The following is a 20,650-nucleotide window of genomic DNA, read 5'->3' as shown; positions in this document are numbered from 1 at the left end:
GGCAATTACTAGTACATGTTAATCCTGTGATGGATGGATGAGGAGAAATGAGATCATGAAATGATTCCTGGGAATAAAACAAATACAGTGGTATCCAGCGGGCGAGTCTGTCAGAGGTGGCAGGCCGTGGGCAGTTAAGTGGCACTGATTGCAACAAACCAAACATCTCTGGAGTTCAACAGCACCCAGGAGAACATCTAAGCACCTACATGGTAGGACGTGCAGACTCCAACCAGTCATTCATCTCGATAAATACATTTGCAAAAATAGCAAATGATTTACAATTAATTATTTTTACACATTTAATGACTAACACAAACTACATTTTCAAAGATAGCTTTATAATTATTATTATTTTGAACTTAATATGTTCAAATTGCATTTTCTTCTGACCAGCAGGGAGTGCAATCGCACCCCACTAACCCCCAGTAAAAAATTGTGGCTGGTAGTTTAACTCACCTGTTAGTATTACAATTTTTATGAATTGCTATAAATCGTGTCTCTGAGTGGTTATAAGCTTTGCTCGGCACCTGCATCCACAGTCAGGCACAGTCTGAATCCTACAGGCTGCATGACATCCAGCAAAACAGGAGCAACCAGATGCCAGAAAACATACCCCTGGAGGGCAGAGCTTTATCGACGGGCATAACACAAAGGGCACGGGAGGGAGGGAAAGAAAGCGCTGCTGTTGTCAATTCAAGGGGATTCCCCCAAGATGGCGGGGTGGGGGGCAGGCCGGAACGCTGTGTGTGAGGCTGCAGCTCCCACGGGGAGGCCAAACACCAGCCTGATTAGCCACAGGGGAGAAGGAAGCATAAGCAGCCTGCAGTCTGAAAGGGAGATTCCCCGCGGACCTGGATGGCTGGGAGTGGTGATCACAGGAAAAGAGCTCCAGCAAGTTATAATCCTTCAAAGGGCATTTCACAATCTGGTCAGATTTTTCAAGGCCGTAGGCCTGATTTCTACATTAGTAGGAACATAATCAGCCCCCTACCCCTCGTGCCCTCAAACACACACATCAAAATGCTGAACAGTACCCAAAAATATTAATTGAGCATTACACCAACACTATCAAATTAGTAGATCTGCCAAAAATGTTACCAAAGTATAGGATTTTCAAGTAAATATATTACAAAAATACCCAATAAGAAAAATATCAAAGGGATATTTTTGGAAAAAGGGATAAAACACCTAGGGGCTTTTACATAAGAAAATCACAACATATTAGCTATATACTGTAATTTATTGTCAGACTGCCATCACAAAAAAAACTGACCACTGAAGGACGTCCCAAGTGTCCGTCATGAACCTGAAAATTAGGGTGGATCTCAGTGTTATTATTCCCCATCCCTCATTCCCCCTGGGAACGTTAGATGCCACTGAGCGAGTCATAAAGGACATAAAACACATGACATGAGGACATAAAACACTATTGGGATGCAAAACAAAGGTCTGCAGAAGGAAACGTTTGCTTTTATTTCAACTCTGGGAATCTTGTTGTGACAAAAGTTTGAAAATTGATAAAAATGTTGGCTGTGACAATTCGGTACTCCTACAATATTGATAAGGACGTGTCCCTACAGTCCATACCCAAATCTGCACCCTTATTTTTGTGTAGTTATCACTGATCAAAACCACTAGAGTTATGGTTTCTGTCAAAGGGATTTTCCCCCAGATCATTAATAGCTCTGCCCTAGTCAGGCTAGTTCTGGATGAACTAGCACCAGAGTCCGCACACAGCATACCAGGCAGGACATTCAGAGAAGCATTATTGTTCATTATATTCTCTGTTCATATTTCTCTGTAAACTATATGATCTTGGGTCGAATATCAATCTGCAGGCTGTTGTGCCTTATAAGTCAATATAGTTATTTGGTGCAAATGAATGACCGAGGGCTGATCCGCAACATGGTTTGCAGATTTCCCCGTTCAAACACAACTACTGGCAATTAGCTGGTGATATGAATAACTATTCAACAGGACTTTTGGTATTTTCAGTTTTCAAACTATTAAACAGGACTGTCAGAATACAGGAGTGTGCAGACATGGCAGGCAGAAGCCCGAAATGTGCTCTGCATTTTGGAAATTTAAGGAGTTTAAGGTAGCCATTGATAAATGTATTTATTTAACACTATCTGTCTATTTACAGCCTAAGGACTCAACTAAAACATCACATTTTTTTACCTTTTTTTCTGATCCAACATACCAAACCAGGGCTAAATAAACTACCTTTGAAATAGATAATTGTCTTACTTTTAATTTAGGTTAATTTACTACAAAATTGCATGGTGAAAACATTGTATAGAGCAAGAACTTACAAAAAAAAATCATTTTAAAATGAAACAAATACAATAGGTTTAAACTGAAATAACCACAAAACACAGCTAGAAGAAAACCAACCCTGAGAATTAACACTGACAATCACTCTAATCACTGCAGTCTAATTTGATAAATTGGTTCTTCTGCTGTCTGATAAAATAAAATAGACCAGCTCCAAATATTCCACAAGATATATTATTATTGTTCACAAGTAATCCGGTGTTGCCCACAATGACGGCAAACAGAACCAGGTTCAAGTCTAATATTTCTTCTTACAAAACTTGGCATAAAAATATTGCTTGCAGGTAAATTATTTAGGCTCATTAACAATGTTTATTAACATTACCATGACCCCATTATTAACATTTCTTTATCCTGATGAAGGCTTGAAAAAATCTTCAGTTAAATCTAAGGCTGCCTGCCATTAATTACTGTTCTTATTGATCTTCAATCACATCAGTTAAGGCAAAATAGGTCCAATTAGAGGTGAATAAATTCCCGCCTGGAGTTTTCGCACAATTTAAAATGCTATGCAACATTACCCCTGTGTGTTTAAGTTATTTTTAATAGCATTTTTTTGTACATCGTTGATTTGTTGGTAGGAAATGGGAGGATTTGTACAAAACATCAGCATAAGAGGCTCTGGGGATGTTACAGTTCTCGCTGCCTGGTTTGCAATGTCACAAGCACAGTGCGTCACTGCAGTGCACACAGCTCTGTGCTGTACTGGTTCCCAGTCCCATGGGGTCTGCCATGTGGCCCATCCTCTTCTGCCTTACTGTCCTGTCCTGCCTGCTCCACCACTGACAGCAAGCTGCCCTTCAGCTCCATGAGCTGCTCCTTCCCTTCACTGGAGGGTAGGTTCCCCAGATAGTACTGCGGGGCCAGCTCCACTAACCTGTAAGGAAAAAAGAGCAAAGCACAGTGGTTAAGGTGGGCACTAAAAGTAGCAGAGCAGGAGAGATTTATAATTAACTAGACCACATAAAAAAAAAATCACAAATTAATAGAAAGAAACGAAAGAAGGAAAATGAACTGGTTTTCAAATGAGCTAAAGCCAAGAATCAATTCAGGCCAAAATCACACTTGGTCAGACAGTCATGTTCACTTGGCAGACTTACATTTGTGGCTGAATTTCGGAGACGGTGCAGATGCAGTTGTCATGGGAGATGGTGAAGTCATGGTACAACACCCAGCTGGGTGGGTTGGGACAGGGACGACGGCACAGGTACGAGGAGAAGGAGTGCAGATGTGCCACATGGCGGTGGGTTAAAAGCAGGTAGTTACCTGAGTCATCTACATCGTAAGCCACCTGGGGGGAGACGTCTGATCAGTCACTGAGGAGTAACGGCATCATTTCACTGCACGGGTAATTATCCACTGGTATTTCAGAACTCAAGAATGTGTATAATGTAATCATTCTTATAAAAAGTCAATTTAGAGCTTTACTGTAAGTAAGTCGTCCCCACCTTGAGGAAAAATCCGGAAATAAGTGCCCGCTTTATGTTATTGATATTTTCTTGGCAACCAAAGGCAGGTGCTGAGATGGGCAACTCGATTCGCTGCATGACGTCAAGCAGCTGAGCTCGAATGGTCACAGCTAGTCGTAAGGAGGGGGCATTGAGGAAGTTTTTAACACACCAACCATCATCCTCTTGGTCTGAACAAGAATGAAAAGAAAGAGACATCGGGGCTTTAAAATGATCTATTCTGCAGGCACATGGCTACATATCCGTCCATCCATCCATCCAGCCATCCATCCATTTTCCAAACCGCTTATCCTACTGGGTCGCGGGGGGTCCAGAGCTTATCCCGGAAGCAATGGGCACGAGGCAGGGAACAACCCAGGATGGGGGGCCAGCCCATCGCAGGGCACACTCACACACCAGTCACTCACACATGCACTCCTACAGGCAATTTAGTAACTCCAATTAGCCTCAGCATTGTAGCTCCGGGGAAACCGGAGTACCCGGAGGAAACCCCACGACGACATGGGGAGAACATGCAAACTCCACACACATGTGACCCAGGCGGAGACTCGAACCCGGGTCCCAGAGGTGTGAGGCAACAGTGCTAACCACTGCACCACCATGCCGTATCACAATCCAGTGTTCTTTAATCACGCAAACAGCCTCGAAGTTATAATCAATGTGCTTAGGCAAAAATAAGACTTACGCTGGATATACGCATTGAAGACATTGATTAGAGTGAAGTGGTCCCCTTCTGCATGCAGCAGGAGGCGCCGATGAGTCATGGCTGCTGCTTCATTGTGAGGGAGTGGTGTTACAAAGCAAGGAGGAGCTGAAAGATGAAGAGAGATGTGAAAAAACGAGAAACAAAAATGCAGCTTACTCAGCATAACATACATATGGTTTTAATTATGCCTGTGGTGTGAGTATATGTGTCGAGACACAATTTTAAACATACCGAGTCAGATTTAGAACCATAAATCGTTCCAAAGAAGCTCGGTTAGGTTAAAGAGTAAACGGCAATGCCAACTGCAAGTGTACACAGCACAGACTACAGAACCAGATCATAAGATCCAATTAGATGAATCAGAACTGTGCGATGATGCAATGCTGTGTTATCTCAGTCATTACCAGAGAGCATAGCTGCAATGGTGAGCACCTCGCTGACACAGTCAAACTCGCAGGATGCGATGAGGGCTTTCGCTAGCGGAGGCTCCAGCGGCAGCTCTGACATGATGATTCCTACTTCTGACAGGTTACCGTCATCATCCAAAGCTGCCAAATAATCCAGATCCTCAATGGCCTGCATCAGGGACTCTGGGGCTAGAAGTAGAGATGAGAAGGGAAGCATCGAAGAGGTGGAATAAAGACATGTATTGAAGAAGGGATGGCAGTAGAGGATAGGGGAGAAGATGAGACAAGAAAGTTCAAGGTAACAGCAGGCAAGGGAGTAAAAATTAAGAGTTAGGAGAAGCAGATAGATAAATATAAAAACACCATTAAAGTGACCAACACTGAATTGCATTTTTATTGTTTGAAAAAAACATATATTTTCTGGTCGTACTGGATGATGGCTTTGGAGAAAACAAACGGCCAATAGCAGGAGTCATTCAGCAGAAAACTCTCACCAGGCCTATCGAGGAACTTGCACTGGCCCATGTCAGCTATGTCCAGCCTTTTGAGCAGGAGCACCACGTGGCTGAGGTTCTCCTCCACCACACCAGGGCTGCGAGTTTTTACCATGACCTCATCGTACAGAGACTGGGGATAGAGCCGGAAACAGATTCCTGGAAAGAATCATTGTTTAACTTGTCAAATGAGGATTCCTCACTCTCAGCAAGACAGACCTCCACTGTGCATTACATTATACAGCATAATTTTGTCAATTACGAAAAAAATCCACTTAGAATTGTACCCAATTATGCAGTAGGATATTTTTACTGAAATACCCATAGCACCCATAGTTTCTCCAAGGATATTGACAGGTTACTGGATTATTAAGTGATAGACCCATCTTTGCCAAATTATTACTACTAATTATAAAGTGATGTGCACAGCAAGAAAATATGTAAGGCCAAAATAGACCAAAATTGACATGTGCTGCTTGAATAAATATCCAGACCCTACCCATGGGTATTTGACAGAGTGGCATTATTCCACAATACCAGTCGATAAATCATTAGCTCAGCACTCCGGTTAGAAATGGTATTCTCCCACTCCTCTTCACAGATTTGTTTCAGCTCACAGTACTGTGCAGAAGTTTTAGGAAAAGAAATGGTATTTAAATGATCTTCATGTTTCAATAACTAGCTCTCCTTGTTTCCTAATTAATATCTCACTGAGTTATTTAACTAATTAACTTAACTTGGGTCAGCTGATGGCTGAGGTATGGAAACTGAAGGATCTCAGTAACTTTTCGGACAATTTTTGTAAATTTTTATTGTTACTGTTAATTTGCATTAACAAATTTTTAATTTGTTAATTTTTTATTTAATATAATTTAACATTATATTTATTATTTAAATAATTTATTTTATATTATTTAACATTATACTAACGTAATTGTTTTGCATATTGAATCATTTTCCCTGCTAGAACATCCACACACTTCATTTCTCATATTTACTTCTTTACTTTTAGAAACTAAATTTTCCCACATCCTACTCCAAGCAAGGTGGGTCTTTCTGAGTGGTCTTCCTTCTTACCACCCTCCCATAAAGACCATAATTATACAGGAAACCATATGTACCTGCCGGATGTACCTGTACTCCACCGTCTGCCACTGAGTTCTGTAACTCTGTAGCTCAGAGTGGTTTTGGCTGCCCTCAAAAGTCTGAGTCTTGTCTGGATTTGTGAGGGCTGGCTTTTTCTTGGCAATGTCTAAATCAGGGAGGTCAAACTCAGTAACTAAAAGAGCCACATAGAAAGCCACCAATGAATCTGCAGACCAACCAAGGCTTATTTATTTAGTTAATAACAGTATGACCCAAACTTTGCAGGTATCTGGTTGAATTTTTATTGTATATAACATTTATAAATTATATTTATATATTATGTATATTGTTATATATTTATATATTATTCCTGAAAAATCTTTTTATATAAAACATAAGTGATTTACAAAACTTCTCTGAAGATTTAGAACTAAATCCTGAAGATTCATAATTAAATCAAATGTTATTCATCTGCTTTTATTTGACATTATCCATGGATCCTTCCTTTAAATGAGAAATAGGTTGAGTTTAGTTCCAATGTATCAAAAAAACCAGATTACGACTAGAATGTTGTGATGAATTCTCTGCAAACTTGCTGCTGTTGAACTTGTCAATGGGGGGGGGGGGGTTAAAGAAGAAAGATATAACTTGGTACTGTACGTGAGATTTCCACACGACGATCCCCGCTTCGTGGGTATGGCTATAACGGTACACATATTCACTGTGTGCTGTTCAGTTACATCATTTTCATTTCAATACACACAATGAAAAAATGATTACATTTCTTCCCACGGGTGGAACCTAAATTCACAAGATGTTAAACTTGGAAAACATTATGCTAATTGTGACTGTGGGCTGTTTACAGCTAAAGCTGTTTAGTCAGTTATATTGCTAATAATAATAGTCCAAATAAATTACGCCAACACCAGAGAAAGAGCAGTTGATTAGACCAAGACTGTTTGTCATCTCTGTTATACAGAACTTGTATGGTATTTTGAAAACACATCAGATATGCTAACTCATTTGAGACATTGATCAGCCAAGCGTGTGTATGCCCAGAACAAGGCAGAAACAGCCTTTGCAAGTTAGTCTCCCAATGGCATTTAAGACACTTTTGGTGGGAAATTCAGACTGAGCTAAAAAAACAAATACAGCTATAGGGGTATTAGTCTCTACAGATATGCAACCAAATCTGTAGTAGTAGAGAACGTATTTAAGAGAATTCATTTAATTCATATTATTTAGTGTTATTTTACTTTTTTATTTTACATATTTATTTTTAAAAATGCAAATAAGCTTTCCTTATGTTTCGTTATTCAGACATGTTGCCCTTGGTGTACAATTGTTCCTAATTGTGCTTATAGATTTAGTAGTAAGAATTCCAGGGACCAATATCACAGAAACACTTTAAAGGCATAGATTTGCGACAGTGACTGTCAATCCCTTATTCCCATTAATCTTCCACCCACTCACCTGGAGAGCTGCTATTGACTCTATGGCTACGCATATCTGCCTGGTCACAACTGATTGGTTGTAGTACATGGAAGTGTGCTCTGACTTGTGGGTTGTAGACCTAAAGAGTGAGAGAAAACTTATTATTGACTTAATAGGATGGAAACTACATAAACAAACCAATAACTAAATATGCATTTTTTTTATTTTCTTACAGTTAAGGACTGAATATGATGAAGCAAAGGCTGACTAATGTATTTGAAGTTGGCTACAGCACAATAAAAGAAAAACAATAAAGGAGAAAAACTGTTGTGACTGCTGAAAGTAGCTACATGGAGTTAATTCCATTAACCAACCTTCCGTTGTCTCAAACTAAAGTGGCTTTGTAATAAAGCCACATCATGCAATAACTCGACAGAATGTAGGAAATTGAATGATGATACTTTGTAACATTTTGTCATTACATAATGTGTCATTATTATAAGATGTGCAACAACGCATTATGTAATAACATCGCATTATGTGGTGAACATTTTGTTGAGTTTTTAGATAATGTGGCAAATAGAAACATAATGCATTATAACAAGCTTCATGTTCAACACAGAAATAGAAGATCTATGTTTCTCAGCAATTTTTCCACAAAATACACAGAGTAGCATTTTTCTGTTATCACTGCAAGCTAGCCCTTCAAAAAACAATCATTTTGATAATAGATTACAGTTGCCCCTCCAGATTCACATATTTGACATCTGCAGTTTTGGTTGTTTGAAAGTTGGCTATGAACAATTAAATGGGAATATTTTTGGAGCTTGTCAATAGATCACAGAACCTCAGATGATATGTAAGCAAAAAATAATGCTTAATATAATTTGTATCACATAAAATCATGTAATATATAAATATTAGTAATACGTAATATTTGTTAGTGTAAGTGCATAAATTATCTTTTAAGTTTTCAATATTGGCTTGGATTTGCCTTGGCAATTTTTACATTGACATGGATCTTCCACCTCTACCCTTGGCAAATGTGAAGGGGTCACTGTAATCATGTGATTAACTAATCAATTAAATTGGGCCAAAACACAGGGTGTAAAGAGATGGGCAAATGCTTCATTTAGAGACATCAAGAGGTATTTTTAAGTCACAGTTAATAACTTTACACAGTGTACAAGTAACAAAGTGGTCCTCTGACTCCATATTTAGCTTGCTAATGATTGTACTTTATACTGCAGTATACAGTATAAAGATGATGGTATTTAAAAAAAAAATTCTATTCCAGCATTTTGAAATCTTGGCAGTAAAATTTGTTGAGCAGGGCAAGAGGGTCCCAGCTAATTTTGTCAGAGTTCAAAACACCATGGTATACAGTATATCGTGTACCGCACAATCGTATATCATACCGTAATACCGCACAAGCCTAGTAAGAACTTTAAATCTGTTCATAAAAGTTTACCCATTTCAATACACTGCTTTTATTTGTGTTTGTAGCAATACATGTTACCTCGTTGCTATACTCACGTGCTGACCACAACAATCAGCATCCACAGACAAATGTAGTCTGAACACACTGTGTGCACAACTGTGGACTATAACAGCATGTGGGAAACCTAAGTATGAATTAGGCGTAACACATGAACATTTATGTTGCTAGGTGGTGCGATATGCACAGAAAAATCACAAAAATGCAACAAATGGATGACAAAATTCATTGTCAATTATTTTTATTACCGATAATTATCAACGTTACTGCAAGCAAGAAGGCAGCTGAATGTACACTGAACAAGTCAGAACATAAATACATGTTCTTCTAAATAAGACCAGAAAAATGGGGTGTTGACTGAGCAGAAGAGTAAAACTCAGCATTTAAACTGGACAGAAATAATGAGTTGATATTTATCGCAATAATTATCAATACTGACTGACATGAAAACTTTTATCACGATAACATTTTTTGGCATGTTGCCCAGCTCTAATACGACAACATTGGAAGCACAACTCAAATGCAAAGTGCAAATAGTGGTTTGTTAGTTTCAGTCATTAATGATTGCTAATGATTGCACTTTATACTGCAGTATACAAACTTTCTTTGGCAGGGTCAGTTTAAATACTTATGTATCTACAGCAAAGGTTTTGGCTACTTCAACACATGTACGAGACCCTCTGTTCCATTCCTCTGGTGTTAATGCATATTTTCCACACTAAAATAAATACACTATTTGGACAAAAGTATTGGGACGCCTGGCCATTACACCTACAGGAACTTTCATGACATCCCATTCTAAATCCATAGGCATCAATATGGAGTGGGTCCCTCCTGTGCCACAATAATAGCTGCCACTCCTCTCTGAAGGCCTACCACAAGAGTTTGGAGTGTGTCTGTGGGAATTCTTCCCATTCATCCAGAAGAGCATTTGAGAGGTCAGGCACTGATGTTGGACGTGAAGGCCTAACTTACAATCTCTGTTCTATTTCATCTCGAAGATGTTCGATGGGGTTGAGGTTAGAGCTCTGTGTCATATTCTTCCACACCAAACTCACCCAACCATGTTTTTATACTGAAGTACAGTGATGCTACAACAGAAAAGGGCCTTCCTTCCCCAGACTGCTCCCACAATGTTGGGAGCATAGGATTGTCCAAAATGTTCTGGTATGCTGAACCATTAAGAGATCCCTTCACTGAAACTATGAGGTCTAGCCCAACTAGGTAATGTTCTCCTGAAATCTGTCAAACCCAGACTCATTCACCAGACTGCCAGATTTGTCATTCCACAGAACACGTACCCACTGCTCCAGAGTCCAATGGCAAAATGCTTTACACTACTCCATCCAACACTTGGCATTGTGCTTGGTGATGTGAGGCTTGCGCATAGCTGCTGGGTCATGGAAGCCCATTCCATGAAGCTACAGGCACAGTTTTTGTGCTGGGATTAATGCCAGAGGAAGTTTGGAACTGCAGTTATTGAGTCAACAGAGCGTTGGCAACCCTGCTCTGTTACTTTCCGTCGTCTGCCATTTCATGGATGAGCTTCTGTTGTTCCTAAATGCTTCCACTTTGCAATAATACCACTTACAGTTGACCGTGAAATATCTAGATGGGAAGAAATTTCATGAAGTGGCTATTGCAAAGGTGGCATCCTGTGAGAGTACCAGACTTGAATTCACCGAGCTCTTCAGAACAATAAATGTATATAAACCTGTCTGCATGGCTAGGGGCTTGATTTTATACACCTGTGGCAATGGGTCTGAATGAAACATTGGGTCTGAAATTCAACGATTATGAGTTGTGTCCCAACACTTTTATCCATATAGTGCATATGCCAAGGTTTTTCAACTCACAATCGCCGTCGGAATTTCTGTATTAGCACTATTAGTGTACAATGCCTGCAAAATATATTCATGTGTGCATCCGTGCCTAGAGGATTAGCGTGGCGCACGACACACCCAGCCACTGACAAACACATATGGTATTCACAAAAAGCAGAACAACAAACATGGACGCAGTATGGAATAGCATGTAGTTATAGAGTAACACAAGTAGTCAAGGCTGCAGACAGAAAGCAGACACAAAGTCAGTGATACTCTGTTAATCAAACATGCACAACCAAACGGAGAGTTCCAGGGGCACAAACTCACTGTCTTGAGCTGAAGGCCTGTGTCGATGACATAGCGGATATTGCTGAGGGTGAAAGAAGCTTCTCCAAGGATGTCAGTCAGGATGACCCTGCGCCTTGAGATCCCTGAGTCTCCTTGGCCCCCCAACTCCCTCTTTACTTCAGACCCCGTGTCGTATACACGCTGAGTGGCCGCTCCCAGGCCCCGGTGGAGTGGTAGCACTTTGAGGATCCCCAGCTGGGTGCTCAGAGCCACAGACTCCTTCTCTAACAGTGCCTCACACTTGCCAATCTCCTGCTTGCAGATAAAGCAAAGAGACAGATCAGGGAGTTGTACCCAGCCAAACCTGCAACAAAACATGATTTGGTCCAAGAGCCAAGTCTCTGCCCTGTTCAATGAAAAGTTTACATGCATAATAGCTGCCCCACGTATGACAGAAACTAACAGCACAAGGGCGCAAAAAGCCAAAGTGCACAGGAATATGGCAGAGAAGGGAGGATTCTTCTGTTTTCAGTGAAATTCTTGCATCTGTCCTCCACATTCTTTAAAGTTATTCACTTGTTGCAATTTGGCAATGCTCGAAGCGACAGATGTCCTGAAAATAAAGGCTAGAAAATTCAGAATTTGAAAAAGCACATATGGAAAAGATCGGGGGGAGGTTAACAGACCCAAAAAGCCAAACTACTGCTTTTTTTATTTATTTCAGTACAATAACATAATTCGTTGTACTGAAACACAACAGTACAACAGGTGCCACAGTTATTTAAGAAAAACAAAGGTACTAAAGACTTCAAAAATTCCACCATTTTTTCTATCATTATTTTAAAAATCTGTGTGTTTCCAAAAACTCACCTCAAATTTAGGTTTAACAGCCATAAGTTCTTTAGCAGCTACTAGAAAAAACAATTAGAATTTGGATTGTGCATCTGGAATGGGTAATTGTACAGGGCTAGGTACATGGAATGTACACAAATCTACCAGATTACGAGTGGACCAGTTCCAAAACCATCCTAATCCCCCGAAGTCTTGGGGGCACAATTAAGGAAAACAGGAACCAAAGTCAGATTTGGGTGGAAAAAACATATTGGAAAATACTACAAAAAAATTACTATAAGGACCAAGTACTGTCTGGGATCAGAAGTATAGCAGAGGACATCGAAGTCAATTTGTCATGCTTTACACCCTGATGTTTTCAAAGCTCAATGAACGATCATATATGAAAATGAACAATATATCAGAAAATGGGGCAGATTCAAATTTTTTTAAATCATCCCAAGAAAAGCAACAGGATTAAGCATTACTGCATTACTGGATTACGTATATACCTGGGCACTGGGAAGGAAGACCAGGATGTCACCTTCCTCTCCTCTACGATGAAGATCAAGGACCATGTGACAGGCAGCCATGGAAGGCTCTTTTCCTGCAGAGGGGTCACGGTATAGCAAATCAACAGCAGCAGGTTCAGCGGGGTCGGGCACAGAGAGCAAAGGGACCTCCTCGCCCAGGAAAGTAGCCATGCGGGGTGCCAGTAGTGGGGATGTGAGCACCACCACGCGGAGCTCAGCCCTCTGTCGGCACACATCCCGGAGCAGCCCCAGCAGCACATCGCTGGCCACAGTCCTCTCCTGGGTCTCGTCTATCACCAGCAGCCCATACTGTCGCAGCAGCGGGTCAGACATCATCTCACTCAGTAGGAGGCTGTCGGTCACAAACCTGAGAGGCCAGGACAGATTCAAGACTTGTATTTGTCTCATGCGAGACTGCTGTGGTACACAAGCAGTGAAATTAAATTCTACTACTCCAGACTGCGCAATAAACAAAGGTAGAAGGATAGCAAAATTAAATGAGTTAAAAATATATATTTAAAATATAGAAATATATAAAAAGTACATAAAAAGATAAAAGTTAAGGAAATAGGATCAAATATTTTATGTGCAGTTTGCAGTTATTTTAGGTTTTATTGGGGGACTTAATGATCCTAATGCCCTGGGGGTAGAAGCTTCTCCTCAGCCTCTCAGTCCTGGCCTTAAGTTCCCTAAGGCACCTGTTTGAACACAGTCACTGGCACAGTTTATGGCATGGGGGTCTCTGATGATACGTAATGTCCTGGACCTACATTCTTTGAGGGAGATGTGCTGCAGGGTGGAAGGTTTTGTCCTGGTGATTCACTCCATGCACCGTATCACCCTCTGCAGGGCTCTGTGGTCCTTAGAGCTGCAGCTGCAGTACCAGGCTGCAAGAAAGCACCGATCCCATGGTAGTTTTGAATTTTCTCAGCTGCCTCAGGTGATACAGTTGCCGCCTATCGCTCGACAGCACAGTGGCATGTAGGCTGTCCATGTCAGGTCCTCAGAGATACCTGTAGCAGCTAACTCTCAAGATTTTCAGGAATCTGATGGAGAGAGGTATGTACTTCCATTGCTGTTCCTTCCTGAAGTCCATGGCAATCTCCTTGGTCTTAGAGACATTCAGGTCCAGGTTTTCAGCTTGGCGTCACACAGACAGCTTCTCAACCTCATATAGGTATGCCGTCTAATCCCTGTTAGAGATCAGATACTACCACCATATCATCTGCAAATTTCATGACAGTGTTGGAGCTGTGTGAAGATGTACAGTCATGTGTGTACAGGGAGTAAAGCAGGGGGGCTGGACATTGGAGAGGGGAATTATGCCAGACTGCCGTTTATTGACTATAGCTCCACCTTCAACACTCCCCCTGGTCACCAACTCAGGGAACTTGGACTGAGCATCTAGTTCTGTTACTGGTAGACCACAGGTGATGGGTAACTGCACTTCTTTTCTGCTCATCTGTAACAGTGGTGCTCCACAAGCAAGTCTCAGGTGTCTGAGCTTGGTAACAAGCCTTGGGGGAACTATGGTGTTGAAGGTGGAGCTACAGTCAATAAACAGCAGTCTTGCATAGTAACCTCCTTCCAATGTGTCCTGGTGGGAAATGATGGGGTGAGGGACATAAGAGATAGCATCGCCTGTGTACCTGATTGGGCTGGTAGGAAAACTGAAGAGAGTCTAAAGAGCTGGGCAGAGATAAACAGATGACGTCTTTGATGATCTTCTCAAATCACTTCATCACCACAGAGGTCAATGAGACAGGACAGTCATTTAGACAGACTGGGATGTTCTTCTTTGGTACAGACACAACTGTGGATCTCTTGAGGTATGCTGGGATGATGGACCTTGCCTGGCACTGTTTGAAAATGGAAGTGAACAGCAGGGCTGGATGGTCTGCCCAGGACTTAAGGACATGCCCTGGGATGCCATCAGGGCCTGCAGCCTTCCCCTCATTCACAGGGTTCTCTCCCCAAGTCATGCTCTGAGACTGTCAGTGGGCGGTTCTTCCCAGATGGTACATACGTCTCTGTAATGCTAACACTATTAGCAGTATTTACGAAGATAACACAGTCATCATCGAAGAGTGCATACAAGTACAGATCATTTATCAGGGATGGATCTGCCTTAGCCACAGTTTGGATTCATTCATTCTCATATAAAAACATTGATGGCATGTCGATGTCATTTCGTTGATGTCATGCAACCAGACTGAAACATGTCCCAGTCAACATCGCTCAGACCGTCCTGTAGTGCAGCTTCAGAGTGGGCAGTCCAGCATCTGACTTCTCGTGTAGCTAGGACTTCCATAATTAGTTTCCATTTGTATTCTTGTATAAGGAAAATGGCGACATGGTCAGACTTGCCAAAAGTCGGTAAAGAAGTGGCTTTACAAGCCTTATTGAACAGTGTAACAGTGATCCAGTGCCATATCGCCCTTTGAGGGACAATTGTTATGTTGCTTGAAGTTCAACATAACTTTAAGGTTAGCCTTGTTAAAATCCCCCACTATGAGGGCTGCATCTGGGTGCTTCGTATTGTAATCATGTCATGCCAAGTAGATAGCGCAGTGGCTCTATCTGCTTGTGGTGAAATGTACACACCGGTGATGATGACTGTGGTGTACTCCCAGGGCAGACAAAAAGGGTGATGAAGAATCATGAGAAGTTCCAGACCATGCGAGCAGGCATGAGAGAGAATAGTGGCATTGTTTGGATTGTGCCGGTTGTTGTCAGACATAAAAGAGACTCCCCTGTTGTCAGTCATAAAAGAGACTCCCCTGTTATCAGTCATAAAAGAGACTCCCCTGCCGTTATGTTTGCTGGACTCCTCTGTTCTATCCAAGCGAAGAATGGAGGACCCAACTGACTATGGCATGGTCAGGCACTAATGGGATGAGCCATGTCTGAGTGAAACAAAGGATGTTTCAGTCCCTTGTATCCTGCTGAAAACACATTAGGGCCCTGATGTCATCCAGTTTGTTCCAGGTACTGCACATTTGCGAGCAGGATAGTGGGCAATGGTAGACGGTTTGCTTTTTCTCATATCTGGTCCTGAACACCCGCTCATTTTCCTCAATGATATTTTCCTACGTCTCCTCTGAGGTGTGCTGCTGTTGTTTTGGTCTGCATCTTGGAGGAACTCCTTTGGCCAAGTGGAAAAGTTGCATGAAAAAGGTAGGGAAATGGTAGGAAGACTATAATCTGATGTTTAAAAGCATGCTATAGTCATATGCGATTAGACCAGCGGTCAAGGAAGCAAAAAAAACGAATTAAAACTAAGTAAATAACAAAGAAAATGCACAGTTTGAGCGGAGTAGATATGATGTCGCCCAGTCTCAGCCATGCCATGGAGGGATGGATATCAGAGAAGAAAACAGCTGACTCTGGAAGAAAGGGGAAGGAGGTATCTACCTCAGCAGGGTGTCGGAGGTACAGCCATCATCATGTGGAACCCTGTATCCCACCTCCAGGCCCAGACTAAGGTCCATTTCATCAGCCACATGCAGGGCTAGACAGCTTGCTGCTGCAGCATAGGGCTGTGAACAGCACACCAGTCCAGAAGAAAAGTTCAAAGAAAAGGCATATTCCACACACCACTGCGGCACCTAGAAAAGAGAAACCCCCAACTTAAAGGGCTGCCATTCATGATAAAAACACCCAGGAGACAACATGTAAGATATGCAGTATCCGGCGAGGTCTACAAAACATTTGCCTTATTAGCACTACAACTCATAGTTCCAACTGAAGAACACAAAATTAAACTAACTGGGGAAGAATTTTTAAATAATATGAGTTTGTAATAATGTTTCAAGCAGGGTACTCGAACTCAATTAGTTTTATTTACATTTGACCTTTTGCCTTCACCATTTTTGCATCAGGGTTATTGTTATTTGTTTTATTTTGGAGTTTCGAGCAGTGCAGTAGAGAATTCTATCAGATTCATTTACTTCATTTGTTCTTTTGTTTCACTGTCACTGTGCATCGGCTGTGTCTCGGCTGTTTTAGCGTTAGCTAAGCCCTCACCTGCGTGCTCTTGCCCGCCCCACTCTTCCCACATAGAACAATTATGCTGTGGCTCTCCAGCAGCTCCATCAGACTGTCCTTAACACTCCAGACAGGCAGACGGCGCCGTTCCTCCAGCAGGGTGTAGTACCGTGAGGAGAAGGGAAGCCCATCGTAGGGGTTAACTTCCAGGTCCCCTAGTACCTCTTCTTCCCCCTCCCCCTCCGCCTCCTCCTCCTCCTCCAGCTCCTCTGATGGGAGTGAACTGACAGACAGGGAGTCTAAACCCGGCAGATAGCAGTCAGAGGCCGAAACAGGGACAGAAGACATCACTGTTGTCACCGGAGAGAGGGACGGGGGACAGCACACAGACGAATTCACAATTACCTGCATGCAACAGAGAAAAAGAGGTTAGAGTGGGTATATCCCTATGGTATCTTTATTAGTGTTTAATTGTACCAATTACCAATTTATTTTGACATTAGAACAAGTCACATTACAGAAGAAAGAAGAGAAATAAGCAACTAAATCCTGCCCTAGCAGGTGCTGATAGAGACAGGTCAATTAAAGGCTAATTCATACTTCACTTTTCCTGGTGCCTTTATGGGCCTCACACAGGCAGGTGACGTAAGTGTCCAGTGGACCAAACGCGTACAGTATGCAAGTGTGCATAGAACAATTCCTAAATATGTGCATGCAAATCACTGGTACGGACAGGCAAATTGGTATTTATCACTTGTGCGTACGAATGGCCGTACGAAATGAATGTTGACAAATCTCATGCATTCTAAATGTGGCTGCATGCACAAAGAGACTAATATATATAAAGAATTAATGCCACAGTAGACCAACAAGTAGACATTGCCGACAATGAACGGTGGCAGAAAAATCTCAGTTATCTTATAAAGCATTTATTTAGTGACAATGATATTATTTCTGCCTGTCTTGTCAGCCTCTCCAAAAATGGTGCGAGCTGCTGGCCAAAAACTGACCACACAAAGCTGCCCTTTTGCAGACACAATCTACTGATGAGCCATTCATCACTATCACCAAATAGATCGCTGCAGTGACCTATTGTGATAGGTTTCCCACCCTGTGCCTTGTTCATTGGATTTTTTTTGGTCATGGATCTTATATGTCTAAGAATTATAGCATGACCTGCCTGCTCATACTTTGCGTGAACATAAGTAGATAATTCTAGTAATTAATTGATGATAATTTGGGAGTCTGTGCATATCTTATGTGCCAATCCGGTTGCTTCAGTTACACTACTTCACCACTAAGCAGAGATGGAAAGTTTCACTACAGTGCTTGTACTTCTGTTTGTTGCAATACATCTGCCCTCTGCTTGTCTGCTGGAGTATCATTGCAGTACACATCTACCGACTGCGAACGTCTGTGTCTACAGACAAAAGTAGCATATAGACAGGAGTCCGTGCACACGACTGGGTGCGGCCTAGAACAGCACATGGAAAAGTGAAGTATGAACTAAGCTTAAGGAGGCCCATACGGCCTGCAGCTATAGTGAACCTCTAACCCAGCCAGTCCTGGAATGTGTGGACTGCCCCTCACCCAGATGAACAGTAAAAAAAAACTCTCACACCCTTACACAAATGGTGAGACAGGCACTCTCCTACCGAATCATCATTATAATACAAATAACAAATATGGTTGCTTTGCAGTTTCCAATATGAAAAACTCTCTAATCTATGCTATTCTAACTGAATTAATTGCAGGCAAGCCCAGAAAAATATCAAACAAAAAAAAAATCACATTACTGTTTTCTCAGAAGCATGTTAACCACACACGGCTGTTTACTGCACCCACATTTAGGTTATAACAGAGCCAAACACTAACAGCTCAGCTAAAGTCAATCTCAGCTCATCAGCAACACTTAAGTATGACATGAAGCAACTTGAAGCATACAGACACAAGCTTACAAGTATCTTCAGCAGTTAACACTATGATAGGTGAGGTCAAGCACACAAGGAACTGTGCATGTAAACAAAGGTTAACAGCACTGCGCTCTAAAGATAAGAAGCTAAAGTCAGCAGTCTTACAAAAAACATATAATATTGATGATGAGCTCATTATTTAACAATAGTATAAATTATACTGGGAAAAAAGCTTATTCTGATCATAGTTATGGGGGGGGGGGGGGTGAGGGGGCATAGTTCAAATTATATCAGGAGACATTGGGCAAAAGGCTGGGGTACACCTTGGATAGGAGGCCTGCACACAACAGTGCAAACCCAGAGACACAATGTAGTCCTATTACTGCTGCTGTTATTATTATTTCTACTAATGTTGCATAAAATACATAATAAATAAAATAATACAGGGAAGGCAGGCTGCAATTAAACACACAGTGTAATGTAACATACGGAAAACCCAAAACACGTCCGCATTATATGACAGATAGTGATAAAATAGGTATTATGGCTCATGAACTTTTTTCTGAAATGCTCGTTCCTGGCAGCTCTTCCAGCGGGGAAGAGACCTGCTATGTAAACAGCGGCGACGTGTCAGATGACAGTCACACACACGGTAGCTGGCTTCGTAACTGAATAAAATTATATATATTTTTTTATATACATATAAAAAACAACAATACTAACGCAGAAGAACTTCATTCGCCTACCTGTGACACATCTGACTCCGGCGAATACTCCAGGAAAACTCCGTCAGGGAAAATATATCTTAACGTCACCGTCCCTGTGCTACATTCAGCACAGCCTACATGAACAGTGACAAAATGGTTTAATCTCTGGTTTATCACCTCTTTCCGCCTGGACTCATTATATTATTGTGTCCGCAGTGCCAGCAGTGTATTTATGAGTGAATGCGGCCGTCAAATACGTTGGTTTCCGCTGCCTGTCAGACACCAGCGAACTTCCGCCATCTTTGGCCGGCTCACCGCGCGCAGGTGGGCTGGGACGGAGAGAGCGTCACGTGCGCCGGCTCCATACATGACGATGCTGGTCAATAGAGCCGCAGTTTGCTTCTAGAGAGTAAATATCATGTCTGTTGACTGTAACAGGGTTGCCAGCTCTCACGCTTTCAGACCCTCACATTAAAGCAAGAAATCTTAGGGCAAATATATATTATTCCATCATAAACCTAAATTTAGCTGCACCAGTAGTTTGCAAAGCAGTTTTGCAGTAAGCATTTTTGAAAATATTTTTCAAAATAATTAGTCATTGCTTATTTATTTGTTGATGGCTTGAATTGATTGTATTTAATAAAAACTGTGTCATATTTAAATATGTGAAAAGGTTTTAATATCAAGCTTGCATCTCCTCCCATCTAGGAATTTAGTTTTGCTCCCGCAGTCCAAAAACATACTTAATCTCTGCATATTGCCTATGCTTCAGAGAAGGACGTAGTAACAACGTCTTTGCACACCCCCTGATTTACAATGAGTGTCTTTTCAGTTATTAAGCACATGTTTAATGGATGTCAGGCTTCTAACTTTGGAGCCATTTACAAAATAGGTTTTAAATTTAGAGTCACATTATGTTTTGAAAGCAATTTCATAAACTTAAGGGGGAAAAAAGTGCTGGCAAACATAGTGGAGGGAACCCTTGTTTGAGTCGTGTTCAAAAGAAAGTACATTTTTTGGCAGTGTAACCAAATTAAAATGTCTGTATTAATAAAGCGGCAATTTCTGACGTCTTTGCATACATGCATGCAACAGAAACAATATCCTAACCTGTGTAAGGTAACAAAACAT

The 20,650-nt window shown here is 41.5% G+C and overlaps 1 protein-coding gene across 2 annotated transcripts; it reads right to left on the bottom strand.

Moving 5' to 3' along the window:
- Positions 1 to 1,224: 1,224 nt before the first annotated feature.
- Positions 1,225 to 19,961, bottom strand: dqx1 (DEAQ box RNA-dependent ATPase 1). Of its 2 annotated transcripts, none has more exons than XM_049020814.1 (12): positions 19,559 to 19,961; positions 16,939 to 17,304; positions 16,327 to 16,520; positions 12,892 to 13,279; positions 11,588 to 11,860; positions 7,976 to 8,075; positions 5,417 to 5,575; positions 4,920 to 5,111; positions 4,495 to 4,620; positions 3,789 to 3,979; positions 3,441 to 3,631; positions 1,225 to 3,217 (listed from the first exon to the last, which is right to left on the bottom strand). In XM_049020814.1, the coding sequence occupies exons 2-12, from the start codon at positions 17,245 to 17,247 to the stop codon at positions 3,016 to 3,018; spliced, it is 2,325 nt and encodes a 774-aa protein (XP_048876771.1). In that variant the 5' UTR covers positions 17,248 to 17,304; positions 19,559 to 19,961; the 3' UTR covers positions 1,225 to 3,015. The 2 variants fall into 2 exon arrangements, with proteins under 2 accessions (XP_048876771.1, XP_048876772.1); XM_049020815.1 differs by having other exon boundaries at positions 16,939 to 17,198; positions 19,559 to 19,955.
- Between the last annotated feature and the right edge of the window lie 689 nt (positions 19,962 to 20,650).

The sequence above is a fragment of the Brienomyrus brachyistius genome, chromosome 7 (assembly GCF_023856365.1).
Source record: "Brienomyrus brachyistius isolate T26 chromosome 7, BBRACH_0.4, whole genome shotgun sequence".
Lineage (NCBI taxonomy): Eukaryota > Metazoa > Chordata > Actinopteri > Osteoglossiformes > Mormyridae > Brienomyrus > Brienomyrus brachyistius.
This window is presented reverse-complemented; position numbering and strand designations above follow the sequence as displayed.